General features: G+C 33.2%; 1 protein-coding gene across 1 annotated transcript in view; it reads left to right on the plus strand.

Moving 5' to 3' along the window:
• LOC127715285 (uncharacterized) overlaps positions 1 to 24,119 on the plus strand; it is a 64,676-nt gene extending 40,557 nt beyond the window's left edge. The window contains exons 4-6 of the mRNA XM_052221327.1: positions 9,759 to 9,988; positions 14,387 to 14,879; positions 17,189 to 24,119. Of these exons, the coding sequence (XP_052077287.1) occupies positions 9,759 to 9,988; positions 14,387 to 14,879; positions 17,189 to 17,220 (755 nt within the window). The 3' untranslated portion in view covers positions 17,221 to 24,119. The remainder of the gene's footprint in view (positions 1 to 9,758; positions 9,989 to 14,386; positions 14,880 to 17,188) is intronic.
• Positions 24,120 to 25,383: the final 1,264 nt, after the last annotated feature.

Genomic DNA, 25,383 nt, shown 5'->3' on the forward strand with positions numbered 1-25,383 from the left:
CCTCTGCGGTCGTATCAAGCTGCGCCCAGCGGAGCATTTTATTCATATTGCAATAATTTTTAAATTTACAGAAATATATTTTAAAAGTTTCGATCAGAAAGTTTCGACATACATTGTACATGTAAAAGTCAGCTTGTTAGATTTCCCAAATAAACTTAGAAAACCATGAGGATATGATAAATAAAGGCTGGGTTTTGAAAAGGTCCAAGAAAGTTGTAAAATTTCCCCAAAATTGTAAGAGACGTTATTATAATACCGCATCTTTTTATTTTTATATTGTATGCTTTTTTGAGCAAGGAAAAAACAAAAACTTAAAAAAAACCTCGTTATGAAGGCATTTGCGATCGCCCTAAAAACAACTCCATATAAAATGTGTCCATCAAAAAAATGGTTATCATCAAATTAGATCAGAATCTTATTTGGAAACTTTACTTTAAAGAAAACAAATGAATTGGTGGACAATTCTAATAAAGTGGAAATAATTGATGAAGCAGATGTAGGACATGATTCAGACTTCATTGAAGTACTACTGTCAAATATTGAAAATATTGAACTCAAAATCAGTTGAGGACATTATAACGAGAAATTATTGCTTCTTCTTCTGTCTAATGATATGTGTTTATATATCAGAAATATTTGTGAATATATGATATTCCATCAAAACAATTTGCGATTCATTATTTAATTCGAAATTCAAATTTCGAAATCAATATCTAAATTAAAATTCATGCTTCGAAATTAAATATCTAAAGTAGCGAAAAAAAAACAAAACACTTTTTGAATGTATCATGACATGCATCTGTTGCATCACAATTTGTTTTTAAAATGATTTTCTTGAGTGTTTGGTCCTTGGATCCAGCATGAACTGTACATTCAAGTCTGGCAGTTGAATTCTTAAGTTTGACTACATTTTGACAGTCTAAGAATCATATCTATATAAGAATAAGGAGCTGTGGTAAAATATGAAACAATTCAATTGAAAAAACTTACGGCCTAAATTATAACAAACCAGTTTACGAAAAACAAATATGACAGACATGAACCAACGACAACCACTGAACTACAGGTTACTGACTTGGGAATGGCACTTAAAGAATGTAGCGGCGTTAAACATGTTTGTGAGCGCTCAACCCTCCCCCTAACCGGGACAGTGGTGTAACAGTACAACATAAGATCAAACTATAAAAATCAGTTGAAAAAGGCTTAACTCATCAGATGGATGCAAATAGAAATACATCTAACAAAAACACAAAGTAGACGTGGACGGGTACTTATACATCCCAAAACCAAAACGACACCAAGTACAGATCTGAGAGAACTCGTAGTTACTGACAGCTAGTTCAAAGCCAATAACAACTTATGAAAAAAATCATGTATCTAAGACTAAAATATCAATCAGTACACATCCAACTTCCAATGGATTTAGGGTAAAGATGACATTAACAGTCAGAGAAAAACATGACCTTGTGAAATGCCAAACTATAAGTATCGACAGATTGTAGTACCGTTAAAGTACATATGTGTGATATCTAGTATGGTTTTAATTTACTGATAACAAAATCAATATTTACACCAATAAAATAATATTCAAAGATTTAATTACCGTGTTGAATAGGTAACCTTTTGGAATAAGTTTATTTAAAGGATTGATTAGCTTACCCAAGTGATTTTTGTAAACATCAGCTTTTTATCTAATGGAACAGATTGCCCAGCTATAAAAATACAGTCTCTGAAATTATTTTCAAAGTACAATTTAAGAACAAAGGGCCAGTGCGTGCGAGCTTTTCCCATCAATTGGCGTCAGTCGTCTGTTGTGGTCGTCCGTTAAATTTTACAAAAATCTTCTGAAACTATTTTTTTAGAAATTGTGTGCAATGACCACCCCCTCTTTTCCGTCCAACATGTCAGACAAGGCTAAATATAGAACTTACGGGGTAAAATGCAAGTTTTGTCTATTATCTTGAAAACTGCTATAGAAAGAAAAAACCTGACAGGGGCAGGAATTTTCAAAATGTTGAGATTTCCCTACCATCTATTTACGTCAAAACTGTCAGACGAGCATGTGTTGGAGTTTTTGCCCTTTAAATGACATAATTTTTGCCTATTAAACTCTGCAATAGATAGATACTTTACAATACAAAATTCATTAGGGGTTCCTCGGATTCTTGTGTCTCGCCCTTGATTGCTGCTGTCAGTGTTTAAGTATAATGTTGACCTAAAAAGTGAGTCCATTTATCAGAAAATACTAATTTAAAAAAAAAAATCAATTTTTTTTAGATGCTATTTCTTGATCTTGAAGATAAGGGTCTGTCCAAGTTTCGTAACAATCCATGAAAGTTTACAAATTTATCATGTCAAAAAAATTCAATCCCAGATTGTCTGTAAATGTAAACTGTAAAAAACTAAGTCCATCTTTCAGAAAAATACTGAAATGGAAAAAATATATTTTCAAAATTTGCTTCAGACATTATCTTTTAATCATAAAAAAGCTTTTGCCAAAGTTTTATAAAATTGTATGAAGGTTTGCCAAAGTAATTGATGTGTAACAAATTTTAACCCCAGATTATAACTACTTGTTAACTGTAAAAAGAACTATGTCCATTTATCAGTAAAATATGAAAAAATGAAAATAAATATTTCATTAATGAAGATATTTTACATTTTTTTGCATTTTTGCCTAGTACAATGTATCTTGAAAACTACAATCTATAGATAGAAACTTTAAAAAGCAAGAAAAAAAAGATTTACAATTATTTCGTAGAAAGAAACAGTTAAATACATGAGATGAGTTTAATTTTGACGAGTTAACTCTAGTAAAAATATGACAGCACAAATTATTTTAGAAGCCTGTTTTTATAATTAGATTTCTTTGTATTATCCCCTTGGTTATATAAAAATCAATGTTATGGTAACTGTAATTTGTTAGCTATCTACACCTTGTTAGAGTATTGCTCTTTTTAAAAAAAATACACTTTAAAACAACATGGATATACAGATTGATATTTTAATTTTTTTCAGAAATTGCAAATTTTGACATTTTTCAACAGAATCATAGAAAAGAATCACAATCAGTTTTTTGGTATAAACATTCTCTTATTACACCTTGGTATGCTTTGTTTTATATTTTACTTTATGAAAAGAAAAGAAATATCGAAACACTTATGATGTATCAAGAGCAGAATGCTTAATGTGAAGAAAAGAAAGATACTTTTTTAAAGATTTTAGAAAATGCATTTTTACTGAATTATTTCCCTTTTACAATAGAATATCAATATTTATGGCTTCATTTATTGTAATTGTATTATCTTCATTGTTAGTTTAACTTACATTGTTAAATATAATAATGCTTTTAAAAAAGTAAAATTTATATATATATATTTCCAAACTTATCTACAGATTGATATTTAAAATTTATTGATTCTGTAAAGTAATTGTAAATTTGGACATTATTCAAGGAGAATTCTAGAAAGTACTAAAACAAGAGTCAACCAATCGTATATGCTAAAATGCTTTTTTAACTCTGTCACTTAAAATAACCAAATAGAGATATGTTTTTATTTTAATGGACAGAGAGCTGGTAAGTTTTAAAAAATGTGATTTTAAGATTTTTATAAAAGATTTTTACTGGATTATCTCCCTTTGTACAATAGAAATTCAATATTTATGGCATCATAAATTATAACTGAACTATAGTCATCGTTACTTTGACTTATTTTGTTAAATGTTATAGTGCTTTTGAAAAAGAAACACTTAAATTTCCAAAATTATCTACAGAATACCTTTCTTAAATTCATTGACTTATAGAGAGAAAATGTAGATTTAGGCCTTTTTAGAGTAGAATTCTAGAATGTACTACAATGAGACCCCAGCAAGTTTACTAGCTAAAATGCACAATTAAGTATTCCAATTAATAAAACATAGGGAGTTATCTTTATATTTTTAATGGACCAAAGGCTAGATAATTTTAAAAATATGTACTTTTGATGATTTTCTGAAAATACTTTTTTTACTGGATTATCTCCCTTGGAATAATCCACAAACTGTTTCTTGTAAATTCAAGTACTGATGAGTTACTAAAGCTCCAACACTTGATTATTCAATAAATAGTCATTCTTTATCTCGTTGTTTTCTGCATTCATAAGTTTCAGGGTGTTAAAATTGGTCATTTTCATAGAAAAATACTGCCTCCAACATCGGGAAACTGGTTCCGGTACATTACAGCATCTCCTAATTGAAAGGCATGGGAACCAGCTGAAATATTTGTTTTATGGACTTCTTTCATAATGTTGTTTAAGCACACAAAGTTTCAATTAAATCTGATGACCCCCCCCTTGTGGACTGTTTTGCATGGTTTTATGGTAGACTGGGTGTTAAAACCATTATGAAAATTTGTGTCTCAGTTACGGGCGTTAATACTCATGGCTACAAACCTTTAACTTTCTGTTTATAGGTAGACTTGGTTGTCTTCGAGGTACCAAGATCAGGTAGCACGTCTTGTTGGGTTGAACTGTATCATCGAAGTGAGGTATCCGGTGTTGTGCATTGTCACGTAAATGTTACTCCGTGATTGGAGCAACTCGATATTGAACTTTACCACACTCCACTCCATTTTCTTTGGGAAAGTTTCATACTATTTATTTGAATCCCGATCCTAAAATTGTGGCAACTAAGTTGATATATTTTTCAATTTACGAAATGACTGTTTCAGTAAGTAATACTGTTGAAAATCCATCAGTGGTTAGAATACTATTTCGGCAAATACTTTAACTGTAACTCAACATTTATACACTTTATACATCAAATTACAAGGCAAATATATTCCGAGTCAACGACTCAATATAAAATTCAGTGGTCGTCGACTCCTGTTCCAAATTAACTCCTTGACTAAAGAAAACCAGAAAGACTCCCGGTGAATTTCAGTAGAACAAGAAAATTAAATATAAATATATACGTAAAATTACTCTTAGAAAAGAGTAAATATAAACAGTTTCTTTATATAACGAAATACACATATATACAACAAACACAGTCAATTTCTCATCTCTAATCCCTCTTTCCATATATTTTTTGGGTATTTGAAAATGTAATTTCAAAGACTTGCTCCACTGGAATGTTTAATAATTTGGAGATTTCCTCTGCTACAAAGTTGACAATATACGGGTTTAGAATTTGGTTTTCTTTATATTGAATATACGGAGCATCTGATTCTAAAACTAGGCGATCAATTCCATTTTCTTTGATAATTTCTCGAATATTTGGATAATGGTTGCCAAAAATAAAAGGGGTAATGCCGAAAACTAAATTGATGAAGTGTCTTGAAGCTATTAGATAAATTTCTTGGGATGAAGTGAAGCAATGCCAGTGGATCTTCTGTTATTTTGGGCAGCAGTTGACAAGAGAGGTAAGTAGAGTTAGATGAAGGGAATAATTTCCACGGCAATGTATGATGACTGGAAGACTATTTTTTACGGCAAATTGTAGTTGTTTCTCAAGATACTCAATTTGTTTAGATAGATTAACATTCCTATCCTATCCCTAACTTCACCCTACATATCTTTATCTTGTCTTTATTTGCATTGAGAACTGTAGCTGAAAGTTTTTCGCCATCAACTGTTATGGTCAAATCAACTAAATTTATAACAGCTTTTATGTGTTGTAAAACATCTAGTCCTAAAATTACCGGATCTGTTATATCGGCAACTATGACCCTCCATCTTGTTTTAGTTTTGCCAACCTTGATGGCTACTCTTTCTGAATATTTTGCAGTGATGCTGTTGTCTTTCCCTGCTCCTTTCGATATAACTGGTTCTTTAACTTCAATTGCAGGATTCAAGGATTTAGCAAAATCAAAATTGATAACCGTTACCTGTACTGCAGTGTCAACAATTGCATCAGCCTGTTTACCATTTATAGTTATTTGAAGTACTAAATTAATGGGTTTATATTTGGTATCATCTCCATACATTGAAACTTCTTTCACTTTAAATTGACTAATGACTGTTGGGACCTCCTCATTCTTGTAGTGGCTCGTCTCACAAGTACCAAAGCAACCAGTAATTGTTGTGGAACGAGTCACATCCAAGTTTGAGTTGAATGGTCCTTGCTTATTGATGTTTGAAACAAGATTATGAGAACCAGCATTGCCGGTTACACTCACAATTTGTTCAATTTCAGTTGTTGGTGGACGACCTGTGTGTGGATTATGGACTAAAGACCGGTCTATTTCTTCAGTCCTTGGGAGTTTAAATGTTGGTCTCTTTCAACTGGTTTTGGTGATGATGATCTTAGAACTCTGGCAACGGCTGTTGTATTAGGGCAATTCCTTTCATAATGCCCTTTTTCATGACAACGAAAACACTCGTCATTAGACCTATCTGGACTTCTTCCTGGTGATATGGACCTTCGATTCGGACTACCAATCGATTGTCTAGAAATAGCCATCAGAATTTTCGAAACATCATCTTTAATGTCACCAATGTCCTGTTCAGTCTTTTTAAGACGTGACTCAACTGAGGACTGCCAATCAGAAGATGGAGTCTGTCTCCTGTCGTATGATGTTGAAGATCTCCTGTCATACCTATTTAATGCTCGAACAGCAAGTTCTGAAGATTCTGTTTCGGAATCATTATCAGAGTCAAAGTGAACTCTTTTGACAACCTCTTGTCTCTTGCCGAGCACAATTCTTTGGTTGTGTATTGAACTCTTTACACACTGTAGAGCAGTATCTAGTGTAATTGGATTCTTCTCCATAGCGAAAAGAGTAGCCTTTTTGTCACTACAGCCCTTTAAAAATGCATCTACGCTTATGGTTTCAACGACATTTTCAGGTGTATGTGGTCCGTACCCATCAGTAGCCATTTCCTTGACCCTTTCTGCAAACTCCTCTACTGTTTCATCAATATTTTGTCTTACTTCCTGTAATTGTAATGATATAGGGTAGATCTTTATTTCCAAAACGTTGATTCATCTTTTCTGAAAGTAGTACAAAAACATTTTGGACTGATGGCGGACGAGTACTATAGAACTTCAGTGCTTTATCACGCAAACATTCTATAAGTGTGTCTAATCTTTGCTTACTATCCCACCTGTACCGATTGGAAAAATGAATAAATTGCATGTATTAGGGTTTCCATTCTGTCTTCCCATCATAGCATGGAAGCCTTTGTGGTGATGGACCACGACTGTTTGGTTGTTTGTTCTGCTCAGGTATTTGGACAGTGTTTGACGTGTCAGTTACTTTAGTTTCTGTAGCTTATATATTGCTTTTAGGATTTTTTTCATGCTGTACTATTGTTTCTGTAACTCTTTTGGACATTTGTAAATGTTTTATTTCTTCTTCAAGACGATCACATTTCTTTCTTGCTAATTTTTCGCGTTCTATGGTGAGTGCCTGTGTTGCCCGCCCTTCATTTAATTTAGTTATCAACTGATTTGTCTTTTCCATAAATACAGCTTTCTCACTTTCAAACTTCTTCTCTATGGATCCATTTGTTCTTTTTGTTTTTCAAGTTTTTCAAGTTTGTCTTGATCAACCTTGATCAGCAATTTTTCCTTTTCCTGTTGATTGAACTCCTGCAGGGCTGATGACTCCCTTGCATACTTTTGTTTTATTTCTTCTATCAATTTAGCATACTCATTCTTTTCCTCCAATTCCCCTTCCAATGCATCTTGCAAATCTTTTATCTGATGTTTTAATTCATGTTGTATGGTTGCCTTTTCTTGAGTTGCAATTAACAACCGTGTGTCAAAATTGTTCTGATTTTTTTTCATTTCCTGTTCAGCATCTTGTTTTTGATTGAAAAGTTCTGTTTTCAACTTCTCGATTTGTTTTTTCTGATCCGCACTGTCATCAACTTCTTCTGTGTTTTCAAAAATAATTCTACCTGCTGCTACGAGAGGGTCCCACATAGTATTTGGAAGACCTTGATTTAATTTCAAATCCTCAAGTGTTAATTTTCCCTTATCTATCCTTGCAGCAATAATAATTTTAGCTCTTGCCTCCCCAATATCTTTAATTGTAATCAGTTCTTCTTTACTTGCCGTGTTTATATTCACCACTTTCGACATGATTGCTTTGTATTGTATTATGTCAATATACGGCTTAGTTCACACGCGATATAATGATGTAAATTATTTACGGTGTGTAACAATAATCTAGACCAACAAATGTAATATTGACCAGATCTCCCGGTATAAAATATTACACCTGTGCAATCAATAAATACAAAATTGGCTCCTTAAGTGTAAATATTTAAGTGTGATTGAACAAAATTGAAATGAACACTTTATTTCAATATTTTTTATTTATTTTTTTTTTTTTTACAAATTACAACTTCTGCTCCCTGTAATAATAAAACACATAAATATTGAACAGAAAATATATGTTACTTCAGGGGAATCAATGTAAGTGTGTATGCAATAGTTTATTACAGACCCACGAGCGAAATCACGAAAATATAATTTTCTGAATCCCGCCAAATATGAAATTGGCCGTGTCAAAATAAACACAGAAAAATCTCAATTTATAGCCACAACAGCGTTCACATCAGACACCAATGTTGTATCTCAGTTACGGGCGTTAATACTCATGGCTACAAACCTTTAACTATCTGTTTATAGGTAGACTTCGTTGTCTTCGAGGTACCAACATCAGGTGGCACGTCTTGTTGGGTTGAACTGTATCATCGAAGTGAGGTTTCCGGTGTTGCGCATTGTCACGTAAATGTTCCTCCGTGATTGGAGCACCTCGATATTGAACTTTACCACATGTTGCTCTTCGTGTCAGTTATTATATTCTTGTTCCAGATTGAATAGTGTATATTTATAACGTGAGAGTAACCAAATTACACCTATTTTGACCGTTTTTCACCTACATTTATTTATGATCCAGACAAAAGATTCCATTCTGGGTTTATTTTGTAGATGTATCCTTATTTACTATACAGTTCCACCGATTTAATTTTGAATCCATATTGAATCAGAAAAATGGGTTCGAACCGACATCCAAACGATCCACGATTGTGTAATGAGGAGTACCAAATTGCATCCATGCTTAGCTTCACATCCTTAAAAATCGTATAACAGATGTTTAGTTTTGTTTTAATTCTTCAAATGATTAGAACTGACATTAGTCCATGCTTACTATTCATTTTTTAAGAAATGGATGCTTATAACATATTTTATTTGCTCACTTTCAATAGATGACTTTTTGTTGACGTCGCCTGGCGACGTTTCCATAGATTTTACAGTGAATATTTCATCTGTTTATATACTGTGAAAGTTTTGTGCTTTATATGTAGATGTGATTAGCTAAATATGTTGAAAGATGTGCATAATGTCAAATCGTAAAAAGACAAATTGTTTAGTCTCTAAAAAAAACTTTCCGCTGCTTTTATTTGCTAAAAAGGTGCATTTTGGGTACTCGGTGCAACTTGAGTACTGTACTGTTAGATGAGATTGAGCAAAATTTGACGGCTCTCTACCTCTGACCATTATTTTTTCTGTTTTTTAAACTACTACTCTGGTTTAATACGTAGATTATACAAGTTTCAAACTGTAACAGGTATTGCATGCAGTGATTCAGGTAGACACTGATCACATGACATTTGCTTATCTTTTCCACTTTTAAAAAAGTCCTTAAAGGAACTGACAATTTTAGTTCACTTACTTCTTAGAAATGTTTAAAAGGTGGAAAATGAACTGAAGCTCCTGAAATCAAGCTGAATCACAGTGTAAATATTATCATACTTTGATTACAGGTTATACCTCTTCGGTTAATTATGATGTGACGTTAATGATTTGTTTACTAAGAAATTTGTCCATCATTGCGCCACCTTCACTTGGATTTGACAAATTACCACCAGCCACAGAAATCAGTGATGGAGCAGATTTAGCCAGAATAAAACACCACAGAAATTTTATTGCTCATCCTGGCAAAGATGAATTATCAACTTGTGAATTTAACAGTATGTGGGCCTGTGTATCTGAGGTATGATTGAAAACATATATAAGATCATATAAACAAGAAATAGATCACTTTCGAGTTATGTCCTTCATCGGAAAAGTTCGTCAATTATGCGCGCCTTTATGACGTCATTTACCAGATATGATTCAGATAGAGGGAATCGCCTGTATCCATGCACTATTAAAGTTCTTCAAGCGTTTTAGTGATCGGCATCACAATTCCCTAATGACAGCAGTGATGATTATCAATTATAAAAATATAGTTTGGCGAATAATTGGGGCAATATAGCAACTTATATTTTTCAACCGGTCGCTAAACATGGGAAGGAAGTGACTATGCCCCTAAACGCTCGAATGATGTTCACTAAAGCCAAAGTTTTTAACGAAAATGTATCATGTTTTTCGTATTTCATGGTGAATATAAGTTAATTAGCTTTCAATTGAAACAGGCTGAACGATTGAAATAATTTGAAAAATGGATTAAATATACATGTTTTAAGTGGAGACAACACTGTAAACTTCCTGCTGTTTTGTAGTGAAAATTGAAAACCTATTTGTAGCTACTGTAGCTCTTTCCGAAGCAGGCGAACGTAACCTGAAACGAGAATTTTTTAGAAGACCAGGTAAACATCTATGAAATTCATACAGTTTTTATTATCTGAAATTTGCCTGTATAATGCCTACATGGGTATGCCAATGACCTGATTTAGAAAACAAACAAAGTTTAATTTTGGACCCCAATTTGGATAAACTTTAAAAACAAGCCTAAAACCAAAAATCTAAAACATGTTTGATAGGGCATATCAAATAACACTAATAATTCAATTTTTGATGCATTCAAACAAAGTTCAATTTTGGACCCCAATTTGGACCAACTTGAATACTGTGCCCAAAATCAAAAATCAAAAAACAAGCTTAGATATAGCATATCAAAGAACCCCAACACTTTTTTTTTTAAATCAAACAAAGTTTAATTTTGGACCCTTTGCACTTTAATGTTGAACAATTTTAAAACAGGCCCCAAAATTAAAGATCAAGCACAAAATCAAAATATCTAAAACACTGTTGGAGTGACCATATCAGATAACAAAAACAATTAAATTTTTGAAGAAATCAAACAATGTTCAATTTTGGACCATCTTGAAAACTGTGCCCAAAATCAAAAATATAAATACACGCTTAGATTCTGCATATCAAAGAACCCAAATATTCGTTTTTTTCAAATCAAACAAAATTTAATTTTTGACCCTTTGGACTTAAATATGGGCCGACCATGCCCAAATAAAAAAATCTAAATACACGCTTAGATTCAGCATATCAAAGAACCCCATCAACTCAATTTGTTTTTAATTTTAAAGTTGTATTTTGGACGCTTTGGACCTTTATGTGGACTAATCTGAAGACAGACCTCAAAATCAAAAAATCTAAATACACAATTAGATTCAGCATATCAAAGAACACCAATAATTAAATTTTTAAAGAAATTTAAACAAAGTTTAATTTTAGACCCTTTTGGACTTTATATGGATAATTTCAAAAACAAACCCTAGAATTCAAATTCTAAATTTAATAGAGATCTATACAGTTATACTCAAGTTATTGTCTGTGAACCAGACAAATAATTGTTTTTATAAGACCCTTTATGGGCCCTTATTCCTAAACAGCTACTATAAAACCCCCAAAATAAACCAAACCTTCTTATTGTGGTATGGAGTCTTGTGCTAAATTTCAATAGAGATCCATATACTTATTCTCAAGTTATTGTCTGCAACCAAAATGTCTTCAGACGCAGACGCAGACAACACCATGACATAAGACAAACGCAAAATAAATATGGCATCATTTGGCATTCATTATTGTCTATCCGTCCATCAATTGTTCGCAGAATTTTTGAAAAGATCGTCCTCTCTGAAACTTCTTGGCCTTCATATGGAGTAAAACCACAATTGTTTGTCCCCTTTATTAGTCTTTGCTAAATTTGGACTTTTCAAAATCTTTTGCAGAATGTATCTTTGTTTAAAATGAAGAAATGCATGGTATGAGTTAAGTTTTATCCTTTCCAGTACTACAGACAAAATTTCACATAACATTTCATTGCATTTAAGACAAAAATCATCACTGGAAATTAACCATTCATATTTCACCTTTTTTTCCTTTTGGACAAGCTTTAGTAACGATTTAACCTCAAGTTTCCAAAATATTTAATATAAACACCAAATAAATTTTTTTTAAGTAGTGATTAACACCTTTAATACACATTTAAGTTTCAATTATATCTACACAGACAAAAAGGCTACTTGATCATTAAATAATCACTATTTGTTAATCTCTTTTTCTTGGTTGAAAGTATGTGTTAAAAATTGGGCTGAAATATTAAAAAAACAACGAAACAATGTTATTCCTTTAACAGAGAAAGCACAGAGACATTTACATTCAAAGTAAATCTGTCAAACAAAATTATGTCAACAAATAATACAAATAATAAACTTCACCTTTTCTAAGTTTTTTTTTATAGATAATATGTTTATGTTCAAAATATTATATACACAATTATTCGCTCAGATTTATTTTTTGTTATGTGAAGATCAAATGTTTAAAAAAGTTCTTTTCAATACTACAGTATACAATGGAATCGTAAGTAATCTTAAATAATCATGCTCACTTTAAAGAAAAGTAATCTAATGTAATCATTTACATTTGAATTAAGGTGTAATTGTAATGTAGTCGATTAATTCAAATAAGCAAAATAATGTAATTTAATTGATTACAGTTTAAAGTAATCGATTCCATGCATGACCTAAAGAAGACCATTTTATACGACATTTGCACATTTGCGGTATTATTATTTTATGGTGTTGTCTGCGTCTGGAGACATTTTGGTTCACAGACAATAGCTTGAGTATAATTTCATGGATCTCTTGCGGTTTTGTAAATAGTGGCTGACAAAGGTCAATTTTACTGGTTCATGGAAAATAAATTGGTTCGCAGACAATAACTGTAGTGAAAGTGTATGGTTGTGTGAGAAATTTTAGTATAAGTTTCCATTCTACAATAGGAGGGTTTGGGTTGATTTTGGGGGTTATTGTCATAGCGCTTTTGTAATAAGGGGCCAAAATATTATGTGTCTGGTTTGAAGACAATAACACTTGAGTATAAGAGATATATATATATTTGGTCAGTGCTTTAGCACAAGGTTTCACTACACAATAGAAAGGTTGGGACTAATTGTAGGGTTTACGGTCATAGCTGTATAGAAATTAGGGGCCAAAAAGGGTCTAACAAAACATTTGTTCAGGTCCACAGACAATAACTTGAGTATAAGTGTATGAATCTCTTATAAATTTTAGCACAAGGTTCTATTCCACAATAGGTAGGTTAGGATTTATTTGGGGGTTATTGTCGTTGCTGATAGGAATTAGGGGCCGAGAGGTGCCAAAAACATGCATTTTTCATGTTTCAGGACAATAATTGGTGTATAAGAGTATATATTTCTATTAAATTAACCACAAGGTTCCATACTTCAAAAGGAAAGTTTGAAATGATTTTTGGAGGGGTTGGCGCATATCGTTCAATAATTAGGGATCGAAAAGGGCAGAGAACAACTATTTTTCTGGTGAGCACAAAAAACAAACTTTAAATGGTTGTGTGTCAGTCAATAACTCTGCTGCAGCTGTCAAATATGGGCACCAAAAATAGAGCTCAGTTTGCTGAACAAATAACCTTAGATAAGTTTGGGTATTTTATGTCCTTTTTTGCCATACAGCTCTTCACGTATTTTGGTTCTTAGACATCATAGGCATTCAAATGTTTAGGTCATAACTCTCCTGATGAAGGTACGTTTAAAAAAAAAGGTCTTCGGATGCACAAAATTGATAAAAATTAATGTCATTTGCATTTAAATGCACTGGTTTTAGACCGCTACTGCTGGACTGTTAGTCCCGACCCGAGGGTATCATCAACTTAATTCTCAGTACTAATATGATTTTTTAAACAATCTTCTAAAAGTTCTCCTTTGAAGAATTAAGAAACCAAGGTTCTAACTCCCTAAAGTTGACAATAGATGATTTTTGTTTTGTTTTTAGGTCCCTTTTGGTGATAAAGCCCTTGATATTTGAACACAGTTTTATCCAGGACTGTTGCTTTTAAACGGACAATCAAAGAGAAATGAATTGAAATATAAAAAAAAAAAACACCAAATGATGTGTTTGGTAAATTAGTCTGAGCTTGGGACTGTTAATGTTTGCTTTGGCTAACCTAGATTAATACTGGATTTGACTTAATATATTTGTTCTCAGAAAAGATCCAAAAACTGTAGGTCGAAAGATTTAAATAGGACAGTGAGTTATGGTCCATTGTCATATTATTTTTTAAAAATGAATTGACCATAACGATATTGACAATAAATACTTCTATGTTATTTTAGGCTGTTTATCGTCTTGGGGGAACTGGATACATATCTAAATGTGATGATTTGAGCCAAATGAATCTGAACAAAGATGTTTTAATACATGTTAAACAAGATCTGACAGCAGTTCGTAGAGAAATGGATGACCAAAAAAAAGATCTTCAAACTGACGTTGATAAAGTTAAACATGACCAGACCATAGTAACAGAGAAGGTTGAACATTTCCAAGAGGATTTAAGTTCCCTTCAAACTAAGCATACATCACTTAAGGAAGATATCACTGTCAGAGCTGCAGACTTAGAAAAAAACATTGAAACTGTCAAAATGGAGCAGGACACATTAAGTTCCCTTCAAATTAAGCAGACATCATTTACGGAAGATATCTCGGTCAGAACTGTAGACTTACAAAAACAATTTGACACAGTCAAAATGGGTCACGACACATTAAAGGAGCAAGTAACTTTTCAAACTTCAAAAATCCAAGAAAATTTAGACAGCTGCAATTGTGAAGGTATGTTAAATTGTTTCTATTCGAAAACAATACTATTTCAAAGTATTGGTACCTTATTGTTTAACTTAAAATAAGTCATGTAAGATCGAAATATAGGTCAAGAACAAAGTTAGCCTGAAGATATGATCTTTGATTTGAAATAATAATGACATTCAATACAAACAAGTTGATAACTTTGTCTTATATTTTATGAGTGGGGTAATTTGAATTTGGTGTTGAGGTCTGGATTAAAGGAATTCAAATTTACAGGACAAATAATGATGCCACACAATTTGAATGAAACCATTGGGAAATAACATTTTTATCGTTTTCCTTAAACTCTTGGTAATTTTCAGACAAACCTTTAAGAAATACATTTCTGATTATCATACAATGTTCTTTTTGTTGATCATGAGTAAAACATTGCCAGTGGGTGCGATTCATGATTCTGTTTGTAATTTTTTAACTTTTCTTAATTTCTCTGAACAACATGAATTGTTCGGGCAAAACTTTCCAGAAATAATGAAAGTTATACCAATTATATGATTTTTTCACTTTGCTCTAATAAGGCAAGGATATGGTAACCAATATAAATTCTTGACCAAAAATCATCATCTTTCTAAAAAACGGATTAAGAGATCCTCTAAAATGTATTTTCATCGTTTGTCATGATCAAATTGCATCCATGGTAGTCATGATTTCGCATAAACTCCTTTGAAACATGGGAATTCAAATGTCCATCTTTGATTATGACATATTCAGCTATTGCTCTCACTCAATGTCCCTTGATGTCCCATTGTCATCATACAGTTTAAAAAAAAATATCATCTAAATAACTTCGACCAATTAACAACAAAGTTCTGATCCTAGTACAAAAGGATGAAATTCTAAACAATTAATTGAGAAGACTTTGACTGGAATTTTAAAATGACCTATATTGGTAAAAAGAAAAATGCACTGCAAAATTGATTATGTTCTAGAGTCATATCCCCCTTCCCCATTCTCCTTAGCGTAACATTAATTTTACTCATAAAAATGGTACGACATAGATTTATTATTTTGTGATATAATTCGGAATATTTTGTTCAAAATTAGTGCGAAAATAAAACAAGCTACAACTCAAAACACGTGATTAGTATGCTGGTATTTCCCATTGACAACATATTCGTTGATTTTGAAAGTAGAATTTTCCAGCAGTTTGTCGGCATTCCTTTGGGAACTTACTGTGTAACTCTTCTATCCGACCTTTTTTTTTTTAACTTATTTTCACATGAGTTAGAGTTCCTGTAAAATACTAGGACATCAAAAAAAGCTAGATCATTTAATTTCACATACAGGTATATAGTTGATGTTCATTTCATCAACTATCTCAACTTTTCTGCTTGTGTCCTTTTAATATATCCTCCTGAACTAGTGATTGAGGAAACCACAGATGCAGCTTTCTCTTCCTAATTTCTAGACATTTACCTCGAATTGGACAACACCGGTCATCCCATTAAAAGAATCTTTGACAAACGAGACTCTTTCGATTTTAAAATTAAAAATTTTCCCCACATAAGCAGCAATATGCAAACTTAAGCCGTGAATGGAGTATGCATTTCTCAACTCATACGATATTCAAGAGCTTGTAGCTACCACTCAAACTTTGTAAAACGTCATCTGTTTCGGAGAAAAAATAATGAGCTAGGGTTTTGTCAAAGAAAGTCTTGCACTCTTTCTAAAAAAATCCATCCGAGAGTACTAAGACCTTAAAGATAAATATTCAGTGTTTTCTTCACAAACAATACAAGGTTGTCTTTAGTTATAGATTTAGTTTGCGTAACTTTTTAATTACTTAAGTTTTCCCTTAATTGCTTTTGTACTATTATTTTCCTTTGATTGTATGACTCTTGACTTAACTCGGTATTTGTGCATCCACCTTTCGGGTTTTTGATTCAGCCATGCTGGATCTATAGACATATCATGCAATTAATTATGTGTTTTAATGACTTGCAGAATCGTTATTCATCATTTTGATAATTTAGTGCCAAATTTTGACAAGTTCTTAGCGCTTAAATTAAGAAAATGTTGGTCGAACTGCTACTTTTTGCATTTGCATATAGTTCCTTTGTAAATCAAAATTTATAACAAAATACTGCATATGAATAAGAAAAAGTGATATATCAAATTTAATCAGTTGATTAGAATTATAAAAGTATGTCATCAGTATCTTAATATGCTTGTGTAATTTATTAATTAAAATTTATTACAAGATAATAATAATAATGTATTGATATCAAAGTCGATTCACACACTTTTTTGGAATGACATTATTCCAATTCTTTCCTTAGGCAAGTACAAGTTTTGGTACAATACAGTATGATAGACAACTGTCATTATTTACAATCAATTTCACTAAAAGTTGGAAGTATTAATTGGAATCACCTCCACGTTAATGTCAATCTTAATGTCTCTAGTATAACATTTGAATACACACTTCATTATCGAAATACGATTATGATGGCGGACAGGTGTCAACAGGTGTGAAAATCAGGTGAAAAAAAGTTTGACCATTTCCTATAATACATTTATCGTGAGCTATTGACAATTTCTGTGGATATTGACTATCAACTTTTCGAATTGATTTATAATGTCAAATACTCCTAAAACATTTCAAAAACGATGTAGATCTACAGAAGGTGAGACACCCCGCCCCGAATGTAAACAATCCAAAATGGCCAATACAGACGATATTTCAAGCTCAATAAAACTTTTAGTTTCTACTGTAAATGAGATAAAACAAGGCCAAGAAAGTATGAAAAAATGTTCGAGTCAAAAATCGACAAACTTAGAAACGATGTTCTGTCTACAATTTATCAAAAGATGCAGGTTTTAAAATCTGAAATTCACCTTGATTTGGCGAGAGAGTCATCACGTATTGACGATTCAGCAAATTCTGTTCACTCACTTTCTAAATGCTTCAACGACATTGAAGAGTTCATGAACAATTTAAATACCCAAGCCGATAGTATTAATCCTTCGATGACCGTAACTCAAATACACAAGTTAATCAGTTGAGCAATTATGCAGTTACCTTATAGTGAAAAATTTACAGTTTGCCGAAAATGAGAATTTAATTGAGATAATGAATGATATCATTCATAAACTAGGACAGTCAGTCGCAAATGAAGTTAAAATCGCTGCTGTCACGCGTCTTAAACCAAGGCTTCGTGGAAAACCGGGATTAGTGAAAATGAGTCTTGAGAACACGGATCAGAAAATTCTTATTCTCCGCAATAAACACAAACTGAAAACCGATGAAAACTACAAAACAGTCTTTATTCAGGGCTCGAAATCAAGAATTGAATAACTATTAGAGAATAATACTCGCGCAATACTTCGTGAACTCTCACAGGGGAATCATTTTAGATTAACGGGAAACGGCAGAATATTGTGAAAAACTAAAAATAACGAAGAGAGCGAAGTCGATGCTCCGACCAAACACAGTTAGTGTGTATCCTGGCCCAATGGAACGATATAACTAGGTCATTTAAACGTTTGTGGTTAGACCGTTAAAAACAATCTACTAAGGACTTAAATAGTGGAAGCCGTCGATGCTGATATTTTTAGTGCATGTGAAACACATCTTATTGCAAGTGACAATTTGCACATAAACTGATAGATATGGAAAGGCTTTAATAGACAACATATTCATCGTGATGCAACGAAAGGCACAGGTGGTGTAGGATTATTAATAAAACAATGGGTTCTAAATGATTACAATTTTGAAGTGGTCGATGCCAGTTTTGAAGGACTTTTCTGTATAAAATTTATGCTGTGGTCACACCTTACCGGATAGCTCGAACTGACGCCGAACGGATGAAAAAAAAAAGTTTTCGTTGAAAAATTTTTTATCCGTTGGGAGTCCGTTGCTGTACTGACCAAATAAAACAGACGCGTAACGAATGTCTAACGGACACTCACAGGATATGCAACGTTCGAGAAACGGAAACGTACCGGACAGATTGGATGTCGAACGTACATCCAACGGACGAGTACCTTATAAAACGGACACCTAACAAAAGAGTACCGGATAAAATGGATGAACAAGATAAGCGGAAATTAAAGGCGGCAATAATAATACATGTAAATCACATACACGTGACCTTAAAATAATTAAAAAGTTTCCGTGTAATTGGTTTTAGTTTATTCTTCAAAATGCCGCCAAAGGGTAGGGGTGGAAAAGGAAGAGGAAAACAATGTCAGAGAAAAATGCCAATAATGCCGCCTGACCATGATTCAGAAGTCGAGCCAAATACAGAATTTGATGCCACTGAAAACCCACGAGAGGTTGGCATTTCTGACGCGTTCTAGTCGGTTTCACATCCGTTCATCATCCGTTTTATCCGTTATACGTCCAGTAGAAGTCCGTTGGTGAATTGGTCTACCGGACCTCCAACGGATGTATAACGGACAAGTAACGGATACAAAACGGAAACGGAACGGACGAGTACCGTAAAAAACGGACGTCTACCGGACGTTCAACGGACACTTCATCCGTTGGACGTCCGTTCAAAGTTTTGAACATGCTCAAAATTATACACCGGACAGAACGGACGTCGACGGATAAAACTGACACTGAACGGACATGAAACGGATATGGACGGACGTCTAATGGATAAGAACGGACGTATAACGGACATGAACGGATTGAAAAAAAAGTTATCCGTTTGGCGTTCGTTCGCGCTATCTGGTAAGGTGTGACCGGGGCTTTACGTCACAATCAACAGACTTTAGTTTTACCGTCTTTTCGTGTTATTTGCCACCGGAAGGTTCAATTAGGGGTCGAAATTCACAAAACTTTTTTTCGCACTTATTGCTAAATATCTATGATCAGGTTGAAAGTGACTATATCGTCATTTGTGGTGACTTCAACTCACAAATTGGTACACAAAATGACTTTTCTGATTTCGATTCAATACGAAGCAGGACAGCGATGGACAAAACAGTCAATCAACATGGGAAATCATTCTTATAGTTCTTGAATGAATCAAAAACGTGTGTTTTAAACGGTAGATACGACTCGAATAAAGACAATACATTGTATATTAGGAAGATGGCAATCCGTGGTGGATTATATGTGTGTTCCTCACGACGTTCTCGATCTGTTCCTCATTCCAGGTTATTACTACCCGATCTGTAATTGAGCAGATTAATCTTTTCCAATTTCTAGGTAACAGGAGTAAAATCCCAGACCATTCTATTCTATTGGCAGAATTTAAAACATTAACTAACATATCCGAATATAGTAGCTCGAAATTAGATAAGTTCAAACGCTTCAGGCTTAAATCGATTCCTAATGACTTTTTTTGGATCTGATCTACGAAAAGCAGCACTTTAAACCTTAATTCAACGTATTGAGACCACAAGGGAGACTCTAAGTCACGTGGATAATATCTATTCGGATCTTTGTACTTTGATAGTTGATGAAATGAACTGCTAAATTCCAGTATTTGATGCAAGTAGAAAGACAAGAAAACGACATACAAGTTCTAAACTTTTCTGGAATGAAGAACTCGGCCAACTGTGGAACGCAATGCGTCTTAAGGAAATCAGGCGTTTAATACATGTGGCAAAGAATGGCAAGGCTTGGGGAATCGAATTCATACCGTATGCAGTCTTGAAATATGAATCTGTGATAAGCGTGCTTCATTCTCTGTTTCAGCTTATATTTAAAACTAGCATTATTCCATCAATCTGGCGACAGGCAATGGTTTGTCCAATTCTTAAAGATAAATCATCCAATGAGCGAAGTCCTCTTAAATATCGTGGAATAAGTCTGCTCTCTTGTATCTCAAAACTATATAGTGCGTTTATAAACAGCCGAGTATCCGCTTATTTAGAAATAAACGACATGTTAGCAGACGAACAGAATGGGTTCCGTGTGCACCGCTCATGTGAAGACCATATTTTCACACTAAATACAATTGTGAGGAACTGTCGAAAAACGTTTGCAACATTTATCGATTTAAAAAAGGCATTTGACATTGTTGATAGAGATATGCTACTGTATAAGCTTCTTTTAAATAAAATCGATGGGAAAATTTATAACTATATCAAAAGCATTTACGTCAATACTACCGCTTGTATTCGATTGAATGATACTTTGACGGATTGGTTTAGTTGTAATTCCGGTGTTCGACAAGGCGACAATCTTTCGCCGACACTTTTCTCTATTTTCATCACTGACTTATTGCAGGAAGTTAAGGACCTTGACCTTGGTGTTAGCATTGGAAACTCAAATCTTTCGATACGGTTGTATGCTGACAAAATAGTGATAATTTCACCCAATGAAAATGACATGTAAGCGATGTTGAACAAAGTCCATGACTGGTGTAAGCGATGGCGGGTACCTATTAACACCGAGAAATCGAAAGTAGTACATTTCCACCAATCTCGTATAAAACGATCCGAATATAAGTTTAAAATTGGAGGAAATTCATTACAGACTGTTGACAAGTACAAATATCTGGGTGAAATGTTCCATGAATTTAAAGACTATAAAGTGAATGCTGAGAGATTGTCGGAAGCTGGAGGGCGAGCACTCGGTGGAATAATTTCAAAAATTCATAATCTTAAGAGTTTTGGAATAAAGACATTTGAAAAACTGTTTACATCATGTATCGTACCGATTTTAGACTATAACTCCTCATTCTGGGGTTTTAAAGACTATGCATGTGTTAACTTGGTACAAAACAAAGCCATTCGTTATTTCTTGGGTGTTCATAAATTCGCTCCGAAAGTTGCTACAAATGATGTTGGATGGCTGCCATGTAAAGAAAGACACTGGTACAATATGATTAGACTATGGAACAAGCTCACTCGAATGGACGATTCACGCATATGTAAACAGGTTTTCAACTGGGACCTTGAACGGTGTTTGAACAATTGGTCATCAGATGTGAAACTTATTTTGTCACACATTGACATGGAAGATTATTTCTGCCAAATACAGACTTGTAATATTTCTCTTCTAAAAGACATACTTTTCATGTTGTGTTCCAATGAATGGGAAAACTCTATTACAAACTTTCCAAAATTGCGGACATATAAAACATTCAAATCAGAATATAAATGTGAAACATATGTTGGATTGAACCTCACTCGTGCTGAACGTTCTATACTGGCACAATTTAGATGCGGCATACTTCCTTTGAGGATCGAAACAGGACGGTTCGTTGGAGAAGCAGAAGCTGATCGCATTTGCAAAATGTGTGACTCACATTGTGTTGAAAATGAACGCCACTTCCTGATGGACTGTGATTTTTACCGAGATTTAAGAATTCAACTTATACTGAATATAGAACACTCTTTTGAAGACATCTCTAAAGATGAACAATTTAAAGTGCTTATCTGCAAATATCCTAGAAAAACTGCTAAATTTTTTAACAATGCATTTAATAAGAGAAAAAAATTTTTGTATTGGAACAATCAAACATGAATTCTAATTTTGTCCGCTGTTAAATGATTATTCTTTTTATATGTATAAATGTTTAAAGTGACTTATAGGTCCAAAGGGCCGGGTGTTGATACATGTTATTACAACCGCTTATTGATATATTGTTTAATATTATAAAACACATGTCACTATAATAAACAATTTGGTATTGGTATTGGTATTATACATCTCAGCTTATTGTCAATTTTTTACCTCAACAATTTACCTATGATCACTTTTCATCTGCACTAATAGTCACTATATATATTTAATTTGGAAATTGTGTCTGAAATATGAATTATTAAGGAATAAAAAGATGCATTTTTTTGCAAAGAAAAGAATAAAAACTAAATTGCAAGCAGGGTCTATTTTTATACGACCGCAAAATTTTGGTTTGCAGACAATAACTTGAGTATAAGTGTATGGATCTCTCCATATCACTAATGGGAATCTGTGATTGTTTTTGGGGATATTGTCATACCCGTTTTGTAATTAGGGGCCAAAAAGGGTCATGTTACCTGGTTTATAGACAATAAATTGGTTCGCAGACAATCACTTTAGTATAAGTGTATGGATCTGTATGAAATTTAAGCACAATGTTCTATACAACCAAAGAAAGGCTAGGATTGTTTTTAGGAATATAATTATTGTCGTAGCTTTTACTGGTAAGTAATTAGGGGTCAAAAAGGGACCAAAATGAAGCATTTTTCATGTTTCAGGACAATAATTTGTGTATAAGAGTATGGATCTCTATGAAGTTTTACCACAAGGTTCCATACTTCAAAAGAAAAATTGGGATTCATTTTAGGGGTCATGGTCCAAACTTTTTTATAACTAGGGGCTGAAAAGGGACCAAAAACCATAACTGTTCTGGTTTTCAGACAGTAACTTGAGTATAAGTGTATGGATCTCTATTAAATTTTAATTCAGGGTTCAATACCAAAATAGAAAGGTTGAGATTTTTTTTGGGGTTATTGTCATAGCTGATAATGAATAAGGGCCAAAAAAAGGGCAAACAAAAAATATTTTTCCAGGTTCACAGACAATAACTTGAGTATAAGTGTATAGATCTCTATTGAATTTTAGCACAAGGTTCCATACCTCAATAGAATGGTTGGGATTTATTTTGGGTTTATTGCTTAGCTGTTTAGAAATAAGGAACCAAAAAGGGGCCAAAAACAAGCATTTTCATGTTTCAGGACAATAATTTGAATAAAGGTATGGATCTCTATGAAATTTTACCAAAAGGTTCCATACTTCAAAAGAAAAGTTGGGATTGATTTTGGGGGTCCTGGCCCAAACCGTTTAATAATAAGGGGCATAAAACAGACAAAAAAAGTAGAATTTTCAGGGTTCTAGATAACAACTTTAGTATGTCTATGGATTGCTATTTAACTGTATCACAAGGTGTTATGCCATAAAATAAAGTTTGGGATTGATTTTAGGGTTTATGACCCTAAAGGTTTAGTTAAGAGGGACCAAAACCAATTCTTTTGTAATACTTTTTTCTGTATTCTTATCTTTCATTTTTGCTAATTATGCTTTGTCTGTATGCCTGTTTGTGTTTCTTTGTTACATATGACGTGACTCTGTACTTATACATCCCGTTGTTGTGCCATGGTAAATGTTTGTTTACATATTTGTTTGTTTCTATAGTGATTAAGATAATAACACAATGCTGACTGCTGTTCCTCTTTATTTGACATTTTTACCTATTATGTCTGTTTGTTTTGTTCACACATCGTTGTCAATATAATGGAATTTTATGCAACTGTCATACAAGTGAGAGGTTTAGCTAGATATTAAACCAGGTTTAATCCACCACTTTCTACTTTAGAAAATGTCTGTACCAAGTCAGGAATATGACAGTTGTTGTCCATTCGTTTGATGTGTTTGAGCTTTTGATTTTGCCAGTTGATTATGGAATTTCCGTTTTGAATTTTCCACGGAGTTCAGTATTTTTGTGATATTTCTTTTTTTTTGTATGAATTGATAATTTTTTTAGTCATTTCCATGGGGTTTAATTCAAAGTCTTGAGTTCCTGGGGTCTTTACATGCTGAATCTAGTTAAGTATTTATTATTTAGATGTTGGGTCCTGTTCCTGACTTGATCCGTATTAAGGTCCAAAGGGTCCAAAATTAAACTTTGTTTGATTTTTTTCAAAAATGTAATTATTGGTGTTCTTTGATATGCTGAATCTAACCGTGTATTTAGATTTTGAATTTTGGGCCCTGTCTTCAAATTAAACCTTATTTAAGGTTCAAAGGGTCTGTTTGATTTTTTTTTATGATTGGAGTTCTTTGATATGCTGAATCTAATTGTGTAGTATTCAAGTGGTCCAAATTGGGGTCCAAAATTAATCTTTATTTGATTTCAATTAAAATTGAGTAAACAGGGTTCTTTGGTATGCTGATTCAAATCATAAATTTGGGTTTCTGATATTGGACCATGATTTGTAAATGTCAAATTTTAAATTATTTCAGTAGTTAGACAGCATTCATTCTGTGTCAGAAACTATGCTTGGTCAAATATTTAATCAGAGCTGTATTGCTCAATTAATATAAATTATAAGTAGAGTCATAATTAAAAGTAGAAAAAACATCTTATCCCCGGCTTAGTATATTTCTAGGAGTTTAATTGGTTAACGCACGTCGTTACAAAACCCTTAGCCCCTGGGTGTTGCTAACCCATATCCCCAGACGTTGCTACCCATTACATCGGGGAATTTCACGCGCGTTTTCCTTAGTTCCATGGTTGTTCCTTATGAAATATCGAATTCTGTAGATTTTCCATCATGTCTGTATAATTAAATACGTAATCCACTAATGATTTTATCTTATTACATCGATTATTTGCACTCATTTTAGTAAATGCATCACTATGCAGCCACATTGTCAATGAATGGTACTACTGACTTAGCTATGCAAATGACCCACATTGACGTCACACCGTTTAGGGTGTAACTCTCACAACATTGCGCGCCAAATTCGACCCATTTCAGTTTCTCTGTCTCTAGTTTAAAAACGTCTAATATTTGTCTACCTGTA

This window comes from Mytilus californianus, unplaced genomic scaffold (assembly GCF_021869535.1).
Source record: "Mytilus californianus isolate M0D057914Y unplaced genomic scaffold, xbMytCali1.0.p SCAF_9, whole genome shotgun sequence".
In the NCBI taxonomy this organism is placed as follows: Eukaryota; Metazoa; Mollusca; class Bivalvia; order Mytilida; family Mytilidae; genus Mytilus; species Mytilus californianus.